A 23,667-nucleotide genomic window follows, 5' to 3' on the forward strand; every position below is an offset into this window, starting at 1 on the left:
TCAATTATTTTCTGTGGTAATTGACATAATACTATATATATGCTGTCGGTAGAGCTTAACTTGTATTCAAACTCGCAAAATTCTTTCAAAGGAAGTGTGGATTCCAGTTAATACATAGTTTAGGGTTGGATAGCCAACCATAGCTGGGGCCACCCAGCAGCTACCGAAGACAAAATCTACATTTTGTGAAGTTTAAGCTCTTGGTATGGAATGTGAGCAAATATGAACTGGATTATTGTAAGAAGGATTTTTAGGATTATGTTGCGGAAAGGAAATGCAGTGAGCGTAAGAAAGAGCAGCTTTTTGATGCAGTGGTCTCGCACTGTATTATATCAGGCTTACAGAAATGGAGATCCTGTACAAAAAAGAGAAGGAAGAAGCGGACCAGCTGCTTGAGCAACAGAGACTGGTAAGGCTGAATCTCTTTGATAATTCTTGTTTTTTCTGTTGTTTATAAGAGGACCTGTTCTTTCGTTTCAGTTAGACCTTAATTGTCCTTCCAAATTTTGTTAACAACTTTCTTTAGACTGAGGGGAGAGATGTGCCATTTGATGAACTGAGTAAAACGGGCCCCTAGTTTTCTACTTGCTCTCCTGAAGTCCAACCAGCACTAATTCTGCACTATTAGCTCTGACAACTTGAGACTTTTGTGTGTCTGTATGTGTGTGAGAGAGAAACACTTCTCCCAGTGCATGGCTGAACCTCTTTGCATGGTAACTGAATCCACTCTGTCTGGATTGAGATAGCAGATGGCCCATCGCTGATATGGAATGATATACATATTCAGTTTGATGCAGCAAGAATTAGCGAGAATTTCTTATTCAAATTTTTATTTCTCTCTCATAGATTTGAGATGTAACCTTGCAAAACAGCATCAGCAGAAAAATACCAATTCGGCTTATAATTGGTAAATGGTATCTGTGTTTTTATGAAATCCATTGTTGTGTAAGGCATTGGTTTGCCATGTACCAGTTAAAGACTCCATGAAATCAAAATGGGAGCTTTTTTGAGAGAAAATAAATGATTTGACAATTGTATGTTTTAGAACTGTAATTTAACTTAAAATATGTATTAAATGTTTTAATGTGAATATATATAAAAAAAGATTTGAATTAAATTAAATATCATTCTTCAGGGTTATATATTTATCTGTAATATTTTGGGAGTAGACAAAAAAGGTCCATCGTCAACTTAATTTGAGATAAAGTAAAAAATGTATATGATATTTTATTTGATATAAAAGTTTTCTGCTTTAGAGGTTACCATATACGATATGGGTCTGTGCAAATATTTATTTAAATGTACTTACTTTTGCAAAAATCATTATATTTGGATGTCTTTTACATCGTAGAGTTGACATCAAACTACGCCGTCACCATTTTTTATGGGGTCTTTAATTTAAATTGGAGGTCTTTTCTTTGGTTTATTCTGTATGCTGCTTTTGCATGATTTGTGTTTGTAGCATGTTTAACAGATTAATTTACAAGGTACTTAGTACCTCATTTAGTATTTGTTGCTGAGCAGTGTTGATAAGCTGGTCAAGCTTGAGTCAGCATTTGATTTACCCAAATAGATGTCGTTTCATCTGAGTTTGTTGGTTTTCTCAATGCAATTGCTGATATTTCCAATGCATTGTTGCCATAACCCAAGATTTCTGCTGTAGTTGATGAAGGCTAGTGACAATGTGGTTTCTCATTGACATCTGTAGCCTTGAGTTCTACACATCTGTGTCTGGCCAGGCACAGAGAGCATGCTATAACACAGCTATCCATGCTGGGGGTCTTAATGATGACAAGCTCTCCAATGCTCCGATGGTCTCATTCATATAATCTCATACACAGAACAACACAGATATCGCACACTGCACTGATTACACAGCCACGATTACATGGTCACCAGCTGTCTCCTTTGTTATTTGACTGTGATTTTTTGCATTGTCCTTGTTTTACTTGACCTGGAAAATGAGAAACTGCATTTTCTCTCAACTAACCTCTTTAACTGTAGTGGATGAAATCGATGCTTTTAACCTCCTTCGAGCCTGTCCTGTCTCTTTTTTTCTTCTCTGTACTGACCTGTAATAAACACGCAAGAGTCTAACCCACTGCTAGAGCTAGAAAAACTCTAAAACCAAATCTTCTCTATCAAGGACTTCAAGTGGGGGAATGAAGCAAAACTCATCAGGCTTTGTTGCATGCCACTGAAGCATGTTTGGGGTGCAACTTTCAAGAGCTCTAATTGAAGAGGATGTCATGAATTTAAACTTGACAAAAAAAGAAACCAGCGCAGCAACAAAAACAGTAGATCGAGCAACATCAATCCCCTTTTTGTTGACATTTTTCTCATGATCATGAAAGTCATGCCTTGCATTTACTTTTTATAGTGATATGCAACTTGGGAATAACTGTGATTTGAATTTGTATCTACACACTGTAAATCTAAAAAACAGCATCACCATGTTTAGAAAACTTGAGTATTGTCAAATGCATCTGCAAGTAAATAATCCTCTCTAAAATTTTCATATCTGTGGTCGACTTGCAGTCTTTTCCTGCAGGTAGTTAGAAATTGTCAAGCAGGTTGACATTTTTTTTTCTCAGCTTAATGGATCGATTTGTACATTTTTCTGCATTTAATGTTGTATTGATTCCCCAAAATTGTAGAAAATCTCTAGAAAAGTTTCACATATGTAATTAGGAAATCCTGTGTATCTGATGTTTATAGTAATAATACAAATACTTCAGAAATGTACATGTATAAATTGAAGGTTAACTTTTATCGTAAACAAACCAGTCGCCAGTGCTTCTGCTTTCATTATAATCTCATTTTAGCAAAGCATCATCTCATTTAGCTGTTCATCATTTTGCATATCACAACACTGTCCATTCTTTACAGAAGCATTCCTTTTGATTTCGATATCCCATTTTAATTTTCCCATTTTGTTTTTCGCACTCTTTGGTTTGTTTCCTGTTTTGTTCTCTCAAGGATGGAGACTCTGATAGTGGCGACGACTCTGATAAGAGGTCGTGCGAGGAGAGCTGGAGACTCATCACTTCACTTCGGGAGAAACTTCCTCCCAGCAAGCTCCAAACCATAGTCAAAAAGTGTGGTTTACCCAGCAGCGGTAAAAGACGGGAGCCTGTCAAAATGTACCAGATCCCTCAGCGTCGTCGCCTTACAAAGGACTCCAAATGGGTGACTATCTCTGATCTGAAGATCCAGGCAGTCAAAGAAATTTGCTACGAGGTGGCTCTGAACGATTTCCATCACACCCGTCAAGAGATTGAGGCTCTGGCCATAGTAAAAATGAAAGAGCTTTGTGCCACCTACAACAAGAAAGACCCGAATGAACGCGATTCTTGGAGAGCTGTGGCTCGAGATGTCTGGGATACTGTAGGGGTCGGGGACGAACGAATCGAAGATGTCATAACAAACGGGCGAGGTGTAACTGACATGGATGACCTAAAAGTGCACATTGACAAACTGGAAGACATCCTGCAAGATGACATTGGAAGCAGGGCATAGGTTCATGTACATAACTAGTTGACACTACAAATCACACATCACAGACTCATCACAGCATTGGACAGCTTGTCCCTATCAAGTCAAACTGTTATGTGACACTTGTTTTAAGCAATTGAATGTTCTTGTTGTCATTTGTAGATTCAAATTGCAATGATCTGCCTGGAAAATATCACATTAGCACCTTGCATCAACAATTTGATCCTCAACCCATGCTAGTTATGCATATGGGTAAAAAGGCTAGCAATAAGTGTGTTTGTTAAAGGTATCCAAACTACAAGAAGATCTCAGAACAGTGTTCTTGAACCTTGATTCATAAAATAAGCTTTTTTTTTGCAATAAAGTATTGGGAAATATGAGTTTTGAGAAAGACACCCTTTAGTTCTTGACTGTAGTATTAACTTTTTTTAAACTTTAGTATATTTTTGAGATGCCATCATGGAATTGCGAAGTACTTTACACTGATTTGCCTCAGTTTACCTTTGTTTTGCTGCTGGTCTTGACAGTCTGAATCGATCTAAGAATTGAATACATAACCACTACACTGCAACATTTCATACTGTCCAGTGAGAGAACCTTGAACCATTACTTGAATTTTGAGTTTCTGAATCTTCAATTCAGTCATATTTGTGCATTCAAGATGCACGGGTGATATGTCCAGTAAATGCTGCAAGGTTAATAGCCAAACTTTTATATTCTTGAATGTTTCAAAACGCATGTCGGAGATGCAAATGACATTTTTACTGTTACATTTTATGCAAATTAAGAGCTTTGTGCCACCTACAACAAGAAAGACCCGAATGAACGAGATTCTTGGAGAGCGGTGGCTCGAGACGTCTGGGACACTGTAGGGGTTGGTGATGAACGAATCGAAGATGTCATAACCAACGGGCGAGGTATAACTGACATGGATGACCTAAAAGTGCACATTGACAAACTGGAAGACATCCTGCAAGAGGTGAAAAAGCAGAACAACACGAAGGACGGAGAGATTAGAGCTCTCCGGAATAAGATGTTGAAGATGGAGCAAGTGATTCCACTAATTTCCAACGAGTCCCAGGAGAAAAACGCTCGCAGTGCACTCATGAGAGCCCGCAGTTCCAGTGAGGGTAAAGCTCCTGAGGAGAAACCCAACGGTGAACAGTCAGACGAGCAGGCGTCTAAGATGATGGATGATGATTCTGCGTTCCGACGTGGACATATGCGGTGGATGCAACAAGAGCAAGTACGCCTCAAGAACCTCCAGCAACAGGAGATTTCCAAGCAGCTCCGGAGGCAAAACGGACCTCACCGATTCATCCCACCTGAAGACCGCAAGCTGCGCTTCCCCTTCAAGAGTAACCCCAAACATCGCAACTCCTGGACCCCTGGCACTCATATCATCATCACAGGTGAACAGGTGATTGAGTTGAAAGTTCCCAAAGAAGCGGTCCAGGAAGAGGAAGACTGCAAAGGGGAGGCTGCAGAGCCCAGAGAACAAGTGGTGCCCATCGTCCACACATACCCTACTCTTCCTAGTCCCATGGGTCAGCGTAGAAGCAAAGATTTAGAGCAGGGCCATAGACACAATCAAAGCCACAAACTCCATGAACGAGGCCGAAGTAACTCCTTCAACAGCAGTCAGCGAGCCTCTGACTCTACAGAGTCCCTCAATTCTGGGAACAGGAAGCCCCCTCATCCCCAACAGGCCTTTTACCAGCCACGCTACAACCAAAACCAGCATCATTATCCACAACAACAGCATCCAACTCAACAGCTCTACCATTACAATACTGATGCCATCAACAAGTACCAGCAGTACCCACCCAATCAGCAGCCGAGCCACCACAACAATTTTTACACGCCACCCCGTATGCGTAGGCAAATGTCTTCCCCCAATTTGAAGGGCAGTCGAGAAACCACAGTGTGACATTGGAAGCAGGGCATAGGTTCATGTACATAACTAGTTGACACTACAAATCACACATCACAGACTCATCACAGCATTGGACAGCTTGTCCCTATCAAGTCAAACTGTTATGTGACACTTGTTTTAAGCAATTGAATGTTCTTGTTGTCATTTGTAGATTCAAATTGCAATGATCTGCCTGGAAAATATCACATTAGCACCTTGCATCAACAATTTGATCCTCAACCCATGCTAGTTATGCATATGGGTAAAAAGGCTAGCAATAAGTGTGTTTGTTAAAGGTGTCCAAACTACAAGAAGATCTCAGAACAGTGTTCTTGAACCTTGATTCATAAAATAAGCTTTTTTTTTTGCAATAAAGTATTGGGAAATATGAGTTTTGAGAAAGACACCCTTTAGTTCTTGACTGTAGTATTAACTTTTTTTCATGCACGCAGCAGCCGCTTGCTTTAGTTAAAAATAAGTGTTTTGTGAATGTTGATGCTTTAATAACAAATATTTATAGGTAGTGTGTATGCTGGGATTTCATAAATTTCATGGAGAAAAAAGTTACGTAACTAGTAATGTAACTAATTACTAATTACTTTTGAAATAAAGTAATCAGAACAGTAATGTGATTACTTTATACCAGGGAAATGGCTATATTCCTGGTGTAAAGCGAAAGAATGAAGAGAATGAATTTGCATTTTTCAAATAAGCCCTTCTGCTTTTTGGTTTAGTCCAAAGCCAAAAATGACCCTTATTTTTACGCAGAAAACACGCAGTTTGATATACACGACAGTTTAAGTTATTGTTTGATAATAATTGTTTAAATTAATATAATAAATTAATATAATAATAATAATATAATAATACTTTTGCCCCGCCCCAACCCGTATTTTGGGACCCAAATGTTGACAGGTCATTATTTTTTGAAAATCTGTACACATACTTTCATTTCTGTGCAGCACTGAAAGGTGAAGTAAGTCACTCCTCGATAATCTTTATTTTGAACTGTTATCTAGACATGCCATTTCCCTGCTCCAATAAAGAATGTTATGCTAACATTAATGCACGGTGCTGCCAGCTACTCTTAACTACCACAAGAGGAGCTAAGGAAATGTATAAAGTCAAACGAACAATGTATTTTTACCCTTTTTAAAGGGAACTTGTCTGTTCAGTATTTATCTATATGCAATGATGATATCAAGTGCCTCCAAAAGGCCCTGTATTATAATGTGTTGTTTAGGGGGGCGTTTTTGTGCAACATATGATCTTTAATGCTCAAAGATGTGTTGATGGTTTACTAATATTGCTATTACATTGAACTGTGCTGAATATATCAAAATTTCAACAATGACTGAAATAAAATGGACAAGTTTGAAAGTGAAAAAACGTGAAAGTGATGTGACATGACGTGACGTGTAGCCAAGTATGGTGTCCCATACTCAGAATTTGTGCTCTACATTTAACCCATCCAAGTGCACACACACAGCAGTGAGTAATGAACACAAACACACAGCAGTTGGGGGTTTGGTGTCTTGCTCAAGCGTCTCACCTCAGTCGTGGTATTGAAGGGGGAAGAGTGCGCTGGTCATTCACTCCCCCCACCTACAATCCCTGCCGGTACCGAGACTCAAACCAGATTTAAGATATCAAACTCAAAGATTCCAGATTTTTAAATAGTTGTATCGCGGCCAAATATTGTCCATATATATATATATACTTAATAGCATATACTTAATAGCATATACTTAATAGCAATCACATTTAAAGAATTTTAAAATGTGTATTAGTAAATTAGTAGCATGATCATTTCATCATATTACAGCTCTTAGGAGGTATGACAGCAGTCAGCCATTAGTCAGTGTTGTGGTATAAGTTTGAAGTTAAATATAAAAGGAGTTTGACTTCAAATCCAGAGCACTTGTATTATCCATCTTGTATAAGTGGGTTTACAGTTGTTTTGACATTGCATTTACAGACAGAACATTCTCATTTGTTATAAAACTATGTGGGACAACTGAATTGTGTTTAAATGTCAGGAAAATATTACATATGACCACAAAAAAATAACTGTTTTGTCTGTTCTATCTGAAACTTTTCATTACTATTTCAATGTATTATAAATGTAATGTAATGTAGTGAAATGTCTGGATGTCTTGGCACCTTGAAAATTGTTACTACAGTTTCAGTAGATGCGGCAGTAGAGAACATACCTTTATTTTATTTTTGTTTTTATTTTTTATTTTTTTTAAATGCTGGAGGGGTGCAGGAAGGGTTTCATGTCTTGGATATTATCAGAAGTGTGTTCTCCCCATGACAGAACACTGAAATTAAAAGTACTTTAAGTGTTCACTATTAATCACATAAAAGTTATGGGTTTGCTCAAATCTAAAGTATTGAACTTCAGCATGTAGCTCATCCTGCAGCTTTTGTGTTATGCAATCACATAGACTTATGTAAGGATGGATTTGCAACAATAGGGACAAGAGACTTGGAGGTGAGCTTTTTCTGCTTGAGCCACCTCACAATGCCCTAGCAACCCTAGAAGCTGCATAGCAACATTATCTTTATTGTCTAGTTCTGTGTGCAAAATTAGTGCTGTTTAGTTTAACTTCAGTCTAAGTCATTAAAAAAGTAATTTAAGAAGTATAATTATTATTCTGTCATCTTGAACTAGCCAAATGGCACACCATTACTAAAGCTACAGTGTAACCATCCTTCTGAAGCTTTATCTCTAAGGTTCAGTGAGTGTTTATCGTGCTGATATGATCGTGTCGTCTCTCTTAATCAAACCTTCTCAAAGGTATATGAGAGTAAACTGCAAGAGCTGCAGAAACAGGTGGAGACTCGCTCACTGGCTGCAGAGACCCCAGATGAAGAGGAAGAAGAAGAGGAGGAGGATGAAGGTAGTGTATTTTAAATGCTAAAATCAAAATGGTCAGGATCAGAATCTAATATTTGTGGTTGTTAAGCTACCCTATGGCATGAAATGAACCATATTTCTAAAGATTTTTTATGTGCAGTGTACTGGGACATGTAGGACATGTTCCTAAATCAACATTGTTTGAATCACATTCCTGTCCTAACCCTATCCATAACCTCAACCCAACCAAAACTACCCCAACAATCAGAGGAACATAGATAATAGGCCGATAAGCCTCTACACCTCTCAGACCCTAGAGTCTGTTTGATTGAATGTTGTTCTAGGAACTATAAGAACATCCTGCTTGGCAAAATCACAACCATCTACAGTATATCACTGCCGTGCCATGTTTGACTGTTGTTCCTGTATTGTTGCAGTGCCCTGGACCCAACATGAGTATGAGCTGGCCCAGTGGGCTTTCAGGAAGTGGAGATACCACCAGTTCACCTCCCTCAGAGACCAGCTGTGGGGCAATGCTGTATACCTCAAAGAAGCCAATGCCATTAGTGTGGAGCTCAAGAAAAAGGTACAGCAAACATTTGTCAGGCATCTAAACATTGAACTGTTTTTAACTTCACCCAGTGTGAAACCCTGAAAAAAGGCTTAAAAGGACGGTCTTGTGCATGTTTATATATGTGTGAATGGCCTCTAAAACAGACAGGTCAGTTTTTTTTACTGCCACTGTGCCACAACATGATGTAAAACAGTGTATGGCTGAGCTTTTCATTGTGATGGCAGTTTACCAGTAAGTTCTGCTGTATTTACATATTCTCAGACAGATCCCTGTTGCTTTACTCATTACCCATCTGTCAGCTTTCAACAGTTGTCTCATTAAAGTAAAAAAAAAAGCACATACGAACAGTTTCATCAGTTCTTTTTCTGTCACTTGCTTCTCTTATACTTGTTTATGCCACTTTTTTCAGTTCACATGTGTATAACCCTTGCTGTGGAGCCTTGAGATAGAAACATTTCTATTCTGATTTATCATGCGCTCTTACTTTGTATTTATAGCTTGATTGGGGCAAGAGGAAATATTTAATTTGTTTTTCATTAGAGTGTGGAAATCTTCTGCTGTATTCAACTTTGATACATTACTTCAGTTTCCAAAAATGTCTGGATCAGCTCACATCATTCATCCTTGTTTATGCCCTTATGTCTCGTTTACATAATCTATTTGTAGGTCCAGTTCCAGTTTGTCTTACTCACGGACACCCTCTACTCTCCATTGCCCCCGGAGCTGCTGCCTCCAGAACCAGAGAAAGAGCATGACACTAGGCCTTTCCCTCGAACGGTGGTGGCTGTGGAGGTTCAGGACTTGAAGAACGGAGCCACTCACTATTGGTCCCTGGAGAAGCTCAAGTAAGCCTCAGCCTGCCAACCAGACTGTGATCTACAGAGTTTTGCTCTTATTTTTTGTGCAATTATTATTTGGAACAATCCATTTAGAGATCCCAAAGCTCTATTTAAAATGTGTTATTTTTATTTTTACTTTAAATGGTGTTTAAAGTGCTTTTCGTGAGCTGTAATTGTTTCTAAGGGTGACATTTATGACAGAAAATTTGCATGGCTTCTCACAAAACTTGTTTCAACGTTGATTTTGCGATGTGTGATCTGAAATGTGACTTGACTTGTCATGTTCTTACAGGCAGAGGCTGGACCAGATGCGAGAGATGTACGACCGTGCAGGCGAGATGGCCTCGTCCAATCCGAGTGAGGATGGGGAGGGTGCTTTGACCGGCAGTGACCCGTTCTATGACCGCTTCCATTGGTTCAAGTTGGTTGGGAGGTATGCTAATCACCTAAACATGTTCATATGACTTGAGAAATGATTGAGCATGTTAAACAGAAATCATTATGTCCTATGGTTTTAAATACTGTGAAATTAGGTTTAATTCTGTGAGAATTTGTTATATTCGTTTGTAAAGAGCTGCTCTCAGAGGGAGCCCATAAATCATTCACGACATCTTTGTTTAATCATTTACACGGTTATTTTTCTCTGTATATTCAAATCACCTTTTTTATTCACATGATTTTTTGTTTTTGTTTATTTGTTTTGCATTGTTTTCCCAAATTTTTCTGTGCTTGTGTTTTGCTGTATGCTGATGTAGATTTTTTTAATGCAATGTTTTTATCCATTTGTCTTTATTTTAAACATTCATTTCATATGCAGATTGTTTTTTTTGTTCCTCTGTGCACATTATACACATTATTATTTAAATTTTGGGGATTTTTGTTTTTTTATCTTTTTTCCATGTTTTATTTCAAAGATCAAAATTAGAACCGTTTCTATGATGTCTTTTTAAAATATAAAAACTTACTGCCTTAATAGAGTAAAAAAAAAAGATGCAATTCATTATTGTCTGTATTATGTACCTGCTATGTATTGTTTTCTATTTTATGTCTAAAGTCATGGCCCTTAAATGTGGCTAATTTAAATAATCCTGTAAACACTTGCTTGTGCCTGCATCCTACCCACGCACCTTTTTTTTAGCTCACCTATTTTTCACGGCTGTGTGAACGAGCGTCTGGCCGACCGCACTCCCTCGCCCACCTTCTCCACCACCGATTCTGAGATTACTGAGCTGGCCGATGAAAGGCAGAGCGAGATGGAGGACTTCATGGATGACGAGGCTTTAGTGGACGACACCAGCTCAGATGCTGGGACCGAGGAAGGCTCTGACATCTTCAGCGATGGGCAGGACCCCTTCTATGACCGTTCCCCGTGGTTCATCCTGGTGGGCAGGTTGGTGGCGGCCACTGCTCAGGGGGAAACCTGAAAAATGAGGGCTGGAAAGAGAGAGAATGAATGACAAAGAGAAATGGAGACAGTTGTGTGGCTCAGTGTGCAGCTGTTAATGATTTAAAGATAGATCCATTGAAAATGAAATAAACTGAATACATTTTCTAGTAATGTGAGATCAGATCTGATCTAGGAAATGGCTTGCACGGGTATAACAGATACCTCCTCCAGTTCTCCACAGCCTACATTTAACCTCCATCTGTCTGGTTTGGTTTAACATTAGTACTCTAAACATTAGTACACATTTGTGTTTGTTTTCATCCATTGTATTTATTTTAATCGGGCTGTCAATCGATTCAAATGTGTTATGGTTAGCATTCAGTTCCTTTTTAGGCAAGAAATCTAATACAAAGAAAGAAATGCAAATGTAATAATAAAATTCAATAATATAACCATGTTCTCAGCACTTAATGGACTTAATCTTACATATGCAGAGTTTTAGCCACCGGCCTGCCACATTTGTTCTCTGCTGGAGTTCACATTAACATTTTTATGAACGATAGTGTTTTAGTTATGGGTGATATTGCACTTAGCCTCAATGGTAATTAAATTTCACCATACAAGAATGCAAATGACTTTTGTTAAACATCCCGTCTCCCATAAAGAATGACTTTCTCCATTGACTGAGAATCAAATTCTCTGCTAAGGGTCTATTGTGAATGTATGTCTAAGACACAGACACTTGAACACAAGGAATGCTCAGATCAGTTTTTAGAAGTCAGACAAAAATGTAAACCTTGATATTTTAATCGGGCTGTCAATCGATTAAAATGTGTTATGGTTAGCATTCAGTTCCTTTTTAGGCAAGAAATCTAATACAAAGAAAGAAATGCAAATGTAATAATAATAAAATTCAATAATATAACCATGTTCTCAGCACTTAATGGACTTAATCTTACATATGCAGAGTTTTAGCCACCGGCCTGCCACATTTGTTCTCTGCTGGAGTTCACATTAACATTTTTATGAACGATAGTGTTTTAGTTATGGGTGATATTGCACTTAGCCTCAATGGTAATTAAATTTCACCATACAAGAATGCAAATGACTTTTGTTAAACATCCCGTCTCCCATAAAGAATGACTTTCTCCATTGACTGAGAATCAAATTCTCTGCTAAGGGTCTATTGTGAATGTATGTCTAAGACACAGACACTTGAACACAAGGAATGCTCAGATCAGTTTTTAGAAGTCAGACAAAAATGTAAACCTTGATGATGTCGAAGCTAAGGGTTCTTTAAAAAAATATGATTGTTGCAATACGTTGTGTTAATCCCATCTGTTAACACATTAACTTTGATTTACCCCAGTTTCTTTATTTTTATTAACTTATTCATTTATTGTGCTTGTATATGAAAATATTAAATTGTGTTCATTTGTTTAATGTCTTTATTTAATTTTGTCTGTTCTTTTTTTTCCTTTTAATATGAATTTTCATTCGGTGTACTTAAGAGCTGTTATTTATCAGTCAGCTATACAAGAGAGAAGGATAGAGGAGGAGAGAGGCAACATAGTCTGGATCGATGCAGAGGCGTAAATGGACCTGCGTCATTGTGACTTCACCGATGCGCTACAGTGATAGCTCTCCTCCATCTTGGCCTTGAGGCTGCCTACAGGGGGAGGAGGAGCTCTTTGACGGCAAACAGCTCCTGAAATTCAGACTATGTGTGCCCCCTAGCCTCTGAAAACATCAAATATTCTAATACAGTCTCTCTCGCAACAAACCAATACATTTTTTACATGAGTTATTTGGTTGCCCTTTTTTTTCTTTGGCATTCAGTTTCAAGGTTGACAAATTTGTTTTCTGTCTATTGTTATTTAGTGCCATGTTTTGTTTGCGTCAGCTCAGTGAAAGTGTCTTAACACATCATATCCATTATTCTCTGATGGTGTTAATCAGGGTTATGGAGATGAGCCCGTGGCCCTGCAGTGAAAGGAAGGGACTGTGTGTAACACTGCTAGGCTGTTTTTAAACATCTCTTGTACTCTCCATACTATTACATATGGTACATATGGTGCATGAGACTGTCAGGCGGCGATGACTCTCAGGGCAGTACTATAATTGCCATTCTTTTTCCTCCAGAGCCTTCGTGTACCTGAGTAACCTGCTGTATCCTGTGCCTCTGGTGCACCGTGTCGCTATAGTAACAGAGAAGGGAGAAGTTCGAGGATTCTTGCGAGTGGGGGTCCAAGCCATCGCTGGTGAGCGCTGCCCTATATTAATGAATGAATTAAGGCTTGGCTCAGATTTAATTAAGCACAGTTGATACTTGTGTCCTAATTCTTTGGTATTTGTGTTTTTGTAGCCGATGAAGAGGCTCCTGATTATGGATCTGGTGTGCGTCAGTCGGGCACTGCTAAAATTTCTTTTGACAATGAGTACTTTAAAAAGGTATGAGTCAGTCCAGCAAGCCTCCCCCCCCTCTATCTATCTATCTATCCATCCATCCATCCATCCATCCATATCCATCCATCCATCCATCCATCTATCCATCTCGCAAAAACTATTCATCTCATCTGATAAAAGAGTTTTAATTCCAAACACCGACCCAGCTAAATTGTTAACATTTGAAGTTTAAACATCTTGCCTCGGGTTTGACATTTGTACTAGTTTCTTCAAGGTTTCGGTTGTTGAGACATTTTTGTGATCGCTGCCTTTATCTTTTTATTTCCTTTCTTTATTTCTTCCTCTCTCTTACACCATCCAGAGTGATTTCTCCTCTGTGGTCATGACCCGCTCTGGCCTCTCTTTGGAAGAGCTGCGTATTGTGGAAGGTCAAGGTCAGAGTTCGGAGGTCATCACCCCTTCAGAGGAGATGAACAGAATAAATGACATGGGTGAGTGTAGATGCACAGGCCAGCTGGCAGCCTCTGAGCTCTGAACAAAACCGCTCCGTCCGAGTGAAAATAAATGCTTACACATCCAGACGATGCTGTTGTGTTTTGCTATGTCGCTTTTGATTTACACTGCCTCAGTGACCTGAAAGCTTTGGGACCAAACTGATTCTTCTAGCAGGTTTTAACAGGTCAATAAAAGAAGACCATGGAAACAGATTTATGGTGTCTCTGTTATTAAAACATCAAATAATATAAAGTAACTATCAACCTGTTCCAGTTTGCCTGCATTTAACACCCTCTAATAGTGGTGATAAAAAGCGTAATATAAAAATAAATGTAACTGCATTAGGTTCTATATAAAATTGTCATATAAAATAAAATGCTTGATTTAGATTATTTATATAGATTTTTTTTATAGAATTAGATGATTCTACACAGTAGGAAAAAAATAGAGAATTGTTGACCAAGAAAAACAAGATTAACATTTATGCATTTAGCAGAGATCAATGATTTCATATAGATTGAGTGTATTTTTTTTTTTTATAATATAGAATTGTTATAGCATTAGATGGTTCTACACAGTGGAAATAGGTTTTGCCAAGAACAAAATGCAAGGAATGCCCAAGAAAATCAGCCAGCATCAACAATAAAATCAACAATTTCACATGAACTGTTTAGAGATCCATTAACAAAATCTGATATTAATGAATGTGTTTTGTGTCTAAAAGACTTAAAGCTTGGGAACGTGGACACCAAACTGGGTGACAGTTTGGCAGAGCATCTGGAAGTGGGCAGTATTTTCACTTTCCGCGTCACCGTTCTGCAGGCGAGCAGCATCCCGCCCGAGTATGCAGACATCTTCTGCCAATTCAAGTGAGTCAGTCTGTCTCTATGGCAACCCTTCGTTCTTGTCTCATTGGTCTTTATTCAGACAGAGCACACGCACACCTCCACATAAATCACGCAATCGCACAGTCACGCTTCTCTCAGTAATCCTGTCTCATGCTGCCAACAGTTTCCTCCATCGTCACGATGAGGCGTTCAGCACAGAGCCCCTGAAGAACACAGGCAAAGGTGCCCCGCTGGGCTTTTACCACGTACAGAATGTAAGTGTTGAAAGCAGTGAGAGAAACAAGCTTTTAAGGAGGAAATTGAACATTATGGTGGCATAACCGATCCAGAGTTGCTCTCATTTAAGTATTTTATCAGGCTAACTGCGTATGCAGAATTATGCCTCATTATTACACATTGTCAGGCAAATACGCATGTGTTGTCAACTTATTTATCCGGTTTTCACATCCAGATCTCAGTGGAGGTGACGGAGTCCTTTATTGAGTACATAAAGACAAAGCCAGTTGTGTTTGAAGTGTTTGGCCATTACCAACAGCACCCACTGCACATCTATGGACAGGAAGTAGTCAGGTAACAACCTGTTGTCCAGTATCACACATTTGATAAACATAATCATATGTTTAGCTTGAAATCATTCAATATTTTGAGGGCCATTTACATTTCAGGGCCATAACCACATTAAGGCTGACTTTTCTCTAGTATTCAAATTTGTCAAAGGTATTTGTCAGTGACTGATGTTATAAAATTTTACAGTTGTCAAATATGAAAATTAAACATTTTATCTTTTATAGTTTTTTACAGTGCTGTAATGTTTATTTTTGTTTCAGTCTTGGTTTAAGTGATTTTAGTACTTCAACCTAAACTAATTTATTTAGGTTAGTTGCAACATTTCTAATTTTCGTTTAAGTCTTTCAAGTTTAAGTTTTTCATCTAATATTTATATATTAATTTATTTCAATTATAAATCGATTAATAGATTGCCTAGTTAACAATAACAACATTACATTGTACTTTAACTTATTCAGTTTTGACAGGAAAATAGCCATTGATGCTGATATGGCATAAAAAAAATAAATAAAATGAAATAAAGGAATGACAGGAAAGCTTTTAAAATGTTAAATGTCCAATGTAAGTTCTATCAACACATTTACTTATTTCTTTTTTATTGGAACAAACCAAGTCAATATTATTTCCCTCTGTTATCGACATGTTGATGGAGCTTGTTTTGTATTTAAATAAGTAACTGAAACAAATATATTGTATAGTTGTTCTACAGCGTATCTTAATTGTTGTAAAAAATATAGTATGAATATAGCAGGAAATAAATGTTCTCATAATCCTGACTTTGTGGTTATGCCCTTGGTGGATTGATTAAATCAGCATACAGGTTGATTAGTATTAATATATATATATTTTTTTTTTTACATTTCTGATTCATTTTCTGCTTCTCTTGTAGCCCTTCTCAGCCTTCCAGAAAGTACTACACCCCACCTATGCCTTTGTCTAAACCAGGTATGATGGCAACTACTATATAACTCAAAAATGACATCTCCATTAGTCTTCATAAAGAACATCACATGTTCATTAAGTCAGCTTGAAGAGTCTTAAATTTGCCTAAGTAATAATAAAGCAGATTCCTTGAATAATCCTCGCCCGGAGCTTGTATGCTCCTCTATCTCCCTTCTAATTATTCGTGTAATTCATTACATCATTCATTATACAAGGAACTACCTCGCAGTTCACAATGCTGTAATCTGTAACTCTTTCGTTCGATATGGTTATCTCCTCTCAAAAGGGCTCCGGACCTAATTTATGCAGCAAGTCAGTTTGAAAGACGCAGCTGTCAGCCGTTCCGGTCCAGACTGTTGTTTTTTTGATAGGGAACAAAAATAAAACGGAGGCTGTAGCCTTGAAGTGTCATCAGTCCTGACGGTGTATTGATCTTCACCCCGAGCTGTCAGTCTTTTATATCGCAATATGAATCTAGAGGTGCTACAGCTCAGTTGGAGATAATTGGAAAAGCTGTAGAGCTCTTTGTGATTTATATATTGTAGATGCGGAGTGTAAAAAAAACACCTGTTAAAAAAATTGTAAAAAACCCTGTCGTATAAAATCTCATTCAGAGAGCTGTGTTAAAAGTGGTTTGAGTCTCCAAGTGCCACTCCGGAATTTAAATAATAATTAAAAAAAAAACTTTCTCATACAGTGGCCCAAAAAAATACTTGGACAGTTTTGGCCACTTAAATCACCTAAAAAGGTATGAATTTTATAGCTTAAGATAACAAAATATCAGTCCAATTGGCATTTGACAACCAGAAAGTGTCAATTTTTACTAGCATTTTGAACATTATATTTACAATTTCTTTATATTTGATGTAAATATAGAATATTTACATATAATAATATATAATATTATTTATTTGCTTTAATAGTAAATATGTATTTATTATGTTTATTGTATATAGTGCGTTACTGTTTAAAAGTTTGGGGTTGGTACGATTTTTTTTTCTTTGATTATTATATTATATATAATAATATATATATTAAATGTCTTAAAGGGATAGTTCACCCAAAAATGAAAATTCTGTCATTAATTACTCACCCTCATGTCGTTTCAAACCCGTAAGACCTTCGTTCATCTTCGGAACACAAATTAAGATATTTTTGATGGAATCTGAGAGCTGAGTAATTACTGAGGGTGAGTAATTAATGACAGAATTTTCATTTTTGGGTGAACTAACCCTTTAAGTCTCATCAAGACTGCATTTATTTGATCAAAAATAAAGTAATATTGTGAAATATTATTATGATTTAAACAACTGTTTTCTGTTTTAATATATTTCAAAATGTAATTTATTCTTGTGACAGCAAAACTGAATTTTCTCCATTACTCCAGTCTCCAATGTCTCATGATCCTTCAGAAATCATTCTAATATGCTGATTTGTTGCTCAAGAAACATTTGTTGTGTTACATAATATTTTTGTAAAAACACTGATACTTTTTTAGGATTCTCTGATAAATAGAAAATTCAAAAGTAGCATTTATTTCATATATAATTTACTGTCACTTTTAATCAGATTAATGATCAAATAAAAATATTAATTTCTTTCAGAAAGAAAAAAAATCTTACTAACCCTAAGTTGTTAAACGGTAGTCCATATTTTTATATCTTATCTTCAAAATAAATGCCACTTTGATATATAACATTTTGTTATAATGCAAAGAGATTCATACATTTTTAAGTGCACAAATAGTTTTTGGGGCAACTGCATACTTCATCTTTTCCATTTCTCGCATACATTTAACACCATCTTTGTCTTTTTCATTTCAATCCTCGTCCTCACCACTCTAACCTGGTGTCACCCACCCAGACCATACACGTAAGATCGAGTTGATCAGGTACCTTATGACCGGGTACATGCACGGCCAGGTGTTGGACACACTCTCAGAGCACGCCAATGCACTGGCCTCCACGGCCGTCGCCAGCCTGGAGGAAGGGGCAGATGAGCTGTCCCACTTCCCCTTTCTCCCTGTACCCAACAGCCCCGTTCTTAGAGTGCCCAAACATGACGGTTGGTACAGAGCCTCAAAGGCGCAGAGTAGTTAAGATCGATAGTGATTGGCTCTGTGCTGTGCTTTAATGTACTGTGACTAGTGTCGCCCTTCATCCCCACCTGATGACAGAATCCCAGTGGACGTTCTTTGAAATGTAGATATTCCTGATCCTGAAGATATAAAGCTATAAAGGCTTTTCCTTGAGTTGCTGTGTTTTTAAGTGTCACTCTCCCTTATTTTCCCTCCCTGGTTGATCTAGACTGCTACGACAGCTGCTTGGTGTTTCCTTTTGTGATGCTTTGAAACTGTACTGCTAACACAAGTGTTTTTCTTCCGTCTCTGTGCATAAGGTTTCTTGCAGCTTTCCCCCAGCGCCACTGTCTCCCATTTCGTCAATACTGTAGAAATACAGCAGACGGCTGCAGGAAATTGAGTGCCGCCCCTCAGCTGCAGTTTTAGGAGCAAATCAGGCTGTATTGATTTTCCCGATGTAGTGTAGAATTTCTTGTGGCCGATTTTCCAAAGTCTACATAATGACCGTCCTGTAAGCTGATGCTTTGTGTTTCTTCACATTACCTGACTCATGCTCATATTGCTTATCTGTCATGTTCAGCATTTTTTTTATGGATTAATAGAACCTGGCCTTTTTAGTAAAGAAATTAGGCTGATTTTAAATACATCAGTCATATGGTTCATCATATTCCCGCCCTGTTAATATTCTACTTTCCTTGCAGTGCCAGCCACCAAACTGAACACCATCAGCAAGTCTAACCTGGGTCAGTGTGTGAGCAAGTATGACCTGCTGGCCTGGTTCGAGATCAGTGAACTGGAGCCCACTGGAGAGTAAGTGAACCATATTTATATCTACATGCAGGCCCAATATTTTTTGGTTAAAATGGTTTTACTCTGATGCCTCAGGCAATAATCAACATTTGAAGAGAAATTATACATTTATTACGTATATTATATTTCAAATTATACATTTAGTATTTCATATAAATATGTTGTTATAAAATGTGTTTGTGATTATATGAATTGTGTTGTTTATTGTAGTTATATCCCAGCAGTAGTAGATCACTCAGGAGGTCTTCCCTGTCATGGCACATACCTATTGCACCAGGTATTTATTCTTTCTATTTATGCTTTAACTAATAGGAGTATAAATATTTGCTCTTAAAATGATATGGCTACAATTCTTCTTTTGATATTATTAACATTACCTTATTATATTTATATATGAAATATGATGTACTGGAAACATTAAAAAAAATGCAAAAACAATTGACCAGAAAATTTTAGGAATTTATAAAAACACAGTGAACGCATAACATATTGAATAGCATTATAGTGATTATAACTGAATATTAAATTCTGTTATCATTGCATTAAATTTTCATAGATCTTTGCATTGCAATGTACATCATGTTGTTCTGTCTCCCTGTTCTATTAATATTGAATTCTCTCTGCAGTTGCAGTCTGTAAAGCTGTAGTTTAGCTTAAAGATCATGTTCACTGTCCTTAGTCAAGGACATATAAATGATTCAAATTGAGATTGCTTTTAGTAGCCTGTATTGCGTGTGTTTTCAGGGCATTCAGCGTAGAATAACAGTCACTCTGATCCACGAGAAGGGCAGTGAGCTGCATTGGAAAGATGTCAGAGAGCTGGTGGTTGGTCAGTACAAATTTTGTCCTAAAATCCTAAATGGAAGAAATAATTGCTGTTAGCACAGCTGGATTGCTCTATTGACCAATCAGAAGCCAGGACCTGAAATAACCATTTTATAAAGTGTATTATAAAGGCTACAGCCATCTGACATCGATTGTTGTCTGTTGTAGGTCGAATCAGGAATAAGCCAGAAGTGGATGATTCGGCTGCAGACGCAGTCCTGTCTCTCAACATCATCTCCGCTAAAAACTTGAAATCTTCTCACAACACCAGCAGGTATGTTGTGTTCGCTCTCCACATTGGACAACCTGTTAAATCAAGTTCAGTTCATCTGTCTGCTGTCATTGGAAGGTTGTCTGTTTCCAAATGCCATAAAAGGTCTGCAAATGCTCTGCTCACCTGATGCAAATGCATCTACCTAACTGCTTAGAATTCAGGAGAGCATGTTGAATATGAGTCACTGTTGCTGTCAGTGAGAGGGAAAAATCCTGCAGGGAGAAAGAGAGCCATCTAGTGGACCAAACGAGAAACAGCAATTTAATCAATGTGCACAGTGCATACAGCTCTACTTATGAAAATGTGCTTGTTGTGTTCTTTTAATGATGCCAGTTTGCTTTATTTTCATTTATTTCCTTTGCCTGTTTAATCTGAATGCTGATTTTTGTCTTTTGATTTGTAAATGTTTCTGTTGCCTGACTGTTTCTGCTTGTTTTGTCTCTCTTTTTGTTCTCGACCTTTTCCTGCTGCGGTTGGACTCTTGGTTTTGCTCAGCCTTTGTATTGATAGCGATATCGCTAGGTATCAGAACCACCTCATAAAGCATTTTTACCATTAAAGTGCTTTACGAGACATTTGTGATCTGTAGGTGTAACAGTAGCAAAATGATGTATCTGTGTCATTGTTTTTCTGCTTCTCTCTGAACTCATTCTACATGATAGTATGAGTTAAGGTGAAGTATTACTAGTGAATTTGCAAAAGATGATTCCCCCCCCAATGATCAAAATGACATTTCTTTAACAAGAAAAAAAAATTGATGTATATATCAATGGATGAATGTAGGTCTGACATTTACATTTAATAATACATTATACTCTGCATTCACTGTATTACTAAATTTGGCTTATTAGCAGCTGAAATCTGAATTGATGAGTCTAGATACAGACGCAGGCAAGCCTTTGTGCATCTATGTGCCATTTAAACAGTGAAATGAGAACAAGAGAGGGAGGTGAGTGAGTGGAGAAAGAGATGCAAGGATATTTGAGGAGGAGTCACCTGCACCAATCTCTCTGTTTCTCTCCGTCTCAATGTCTGTTCATGTAAATCGTGTGCCTTTGCTTATAGTCATCACTGCGCTGTAATGATTCCCCCCCCCAATGATCAAAATGACATTTCTTTAACAAGAAAAAAAAAATTGATGTATATATCAATGGATGAATGTAGGTCTGACATTTACATTTAATAATACATTATACTCTGCATTCACTGTATTACTAAATTTGGCTTATTAGCAGCTGAAATCTGAATTGATGAGTCTAGATACAGACGCAGGCAAGCCTTTGTGCATCTATGTGCCATTTAAACAGTGAAATGAGAACAAGAGAGGGAGGTGAGTGAGTGGAGAAAGAGATGCAAGGATATTTGAGGAGGAGTCACCTGCACCAATCTCTCTGTTTCTCTCCGTCTCAATGTCTGTTCATGTAAATCGTGTGCCTTTGCTTATAGTCATCACTGCGCTGTAGTCCTGAGTCACACACATGCACACTGCTTCTTCACAGTCTGCTTCAGGCTCACACCAGATCACTAATAATGTAGCACCTGACAACACTCTTGTGTTGTGTTCATCGCTATGTGACTCGAGCACATGAACAAACTATTTAGGCACAGAGATCTCCCAACAGCGCGTGATGCAGCTGGCATTACACCTCATGTTTTTCATAGTGTTAGAGGAGATTGCCTGTCCATAAGCACCATCTGTTAGCTGAAAGTTTATAGGCAGCATTACTAATGTGGTAGCCTGATGCTTATAGATATTTACTGCCATCTGCAGTTTAAAGTCAGCATGAAATCAAAATTGAACCTATTTACTTTCTTAATATTTTTGGTATTACTGTGAATAATTAATTGGTGAATGATAAATAAAGTGTTAAATAAATGTTAAATGAAGTAAAAATAAAATTTGTTAATTTTAATAATCTTTCAGGTATGCTACTGTTTAAAAGTTTTGGGGTCTGTAAGATTTTTTTTCTCTCTTATGCTCGCCAAGACTGCATTTATTTGATCAGAAATACAATAAAAACAGTAATATTGTGAAATATTATTACAATTTAAAATCATGTTTTTTACTGTAATATATTTTAAAATGTAATTTATTCCTGTGCTGCAAAGCTGAATTTTCAGCATCATTACGCCAGTCTTCAGTGACACAAACCCCTTTTCAGAAATCACTCTTAATATGCTGATTTGCTGCTCAAAAAATATTTCTTATTATTACCAATGTTGAAAACAGTCGTGCGGCTTAGTATTTTTGAAGAAACATGATAGATTTTTTTTTCAAGATCCTTGATGAATAGAAAGTTCAAAATACTGACCCCAAACTTTTTGAACGGTTGTGTAACTTTTCATGATCCATTCAATTCCCAATGGATAAATCTTGCCCTATATTTTTTCTTCTCATTGTATATTCTGTTTCTCTCAGAAATGTCTTATTACAGAAGTAAAATGGGTTGTGAAAGTCATTTCATGTTGTCTTTAAGCACATCCACACTCAAACTCGTGCTCAAACAATAGTATACAGTGCAATTAATCACTACAGCAGCAGTAAATATCTAAGATATCCTTCCATGGATTCATATTGTTTCTAATGTATTTCTTCCTGTTCAGGACGTTCTACCGGTTCGAGGCTGTCTGGGACAGCTCCCTGCACAACTCTCTCCTACTGAACCGTGTCACTCCCTACGGAGAGAAGATTTACATGACCCTGTCAGCCTATCTGGAGGTCAGCCTCAACTCTTTTTTTTTTTTAACCGACTAGTTCTTTAGAAAGAGGTTAAACAGTATATAGTATTGACATACGTGTTAACCACTCCCCTGCAGCTTGATCACTGCATCCAGCCTGCCATCATTACCAAGGACATCTGCATGGTCTTCTACTCCAGAGATGCTAAGATCTCTCCTCCACGCTCCCTGAGGAACCTGTTCGGCAGTGGTTACTCCAAAACCCCTGACTGGTAAAAAACAAAAAAGGCTTATTTTATCTCTTTTACCACCAAAAAGGTAAAATGTGTCTGAAGGTTGATATACATAAAAGACTTTTAGGACATATCCTGCATTGTGGCATGCTATACTCCATCGAAAACTATTTTAAATAGCATTTTAGCAAGTCTTGTCAAATTTGGCCTCATATTAGGCCAAAGACTACATGGAATATTGATACTGTTAAATTCATTTCTTATATTGTAGGACCATTTAAAATTAATTAGTGAAGGCAACATTAAAAATGGTGTAAGTGAAATGGCGACTAGTTGCAGGACACACTCCATTACAGATTCATATACATTTTAAGCTGAAATTGTGATATTTATCAAAGAAAATTTAATGGACATCTTATGCATCAATGGTCTTAA

General features: G+C 37.5%; 1 protein-coding gene across 1 annotated transcript in view; it reads left to right on the forward strand.

Moving 5' to 3' along the window:
• LOC107695777 (kinesin-like protein KIF1B) overlaps positions 1-23,667 on the forward strand; it is an 84,145-nt gene that overhangs the window by 54,991 nt on the left and 5,487 nt on the right. The window contains exons 23-40 of the mRNA XM_016495818.1: positions 8,214-8,316; positions 8,711-8,859; positions 9,514-9,692; positions 9,979-10,119; positions 10,825-11,076; positions 13,216-13,334; positions 13,439-13,524; positions 13,841-13,970; positions 14,699-14,843; positions 14,986-15,076; positions 15,274-15,392; positions 16,279-16,334; positions 19,113-19,221; positions 19,432-19,498; positions 19,966-20,050; positions 20,215-20,320; positions 22,925-23,039; positions 23,138-23,271. Of these exons, the coding sequence (XP_016351304.1) occupies positions 8,214-8,316; positions 8,711-8,859; positions 9,514-9,692; positions 9,979-10,119; positions 10,825-11,076; positions 13,216-13,334; positions 13,439-13,524; positions 13,841-13,970; positions 14,699-14,843; positions 14,986-15,076; positions 15,274-15,392; positions 16,279-16,334; positions 19,113-19,221; positions 19,432-19,498; positions 19,966-20,050; positions 20,215-20,320; positions 22,925-23,039; positions 23,138-23,271 (2,186 nt within the window). The remainder of the gene's footprint in view (positions 1-8,213; positions 8,317-8,710; positions 8,860-9,513; positions 9,693-9,978; positions 10,120-10,824; positions 11,077-13,215; positions 13,335-13,438; positions 13,525-13,840; positions 13,971-14,698; positions 14,844-14,985; positions 15,077-15,273; positions 15,393-16,278; positions 16,335-19,112; positions 19,222-19,431; positions 19,499-19,965; positions 20,051-20,214; positions 20,321-22,924; positions 23,040-23,137; positions 23,272-23,667) is intronic.

The sequence above is a fragment of the Sinocyclocheilus anshuiensis genome, unplaced genomic scaffold (genome assembly GCF_001515605.1).
Source record: "Sinocyclocheilus anshuiensis isolate Anshui unplaced genomic scaffold, SAMN03320099.WGS_v1.1 scaffold234, whole genome shotgun sequence".
Lineage (NCBI taxonomy): Eukaryota > Metazoa > Chordata > Actinopteri > Cypriniformes > Cyprinidae > Sinocyclocheilus > Sinocyclocheilus anshuiensis.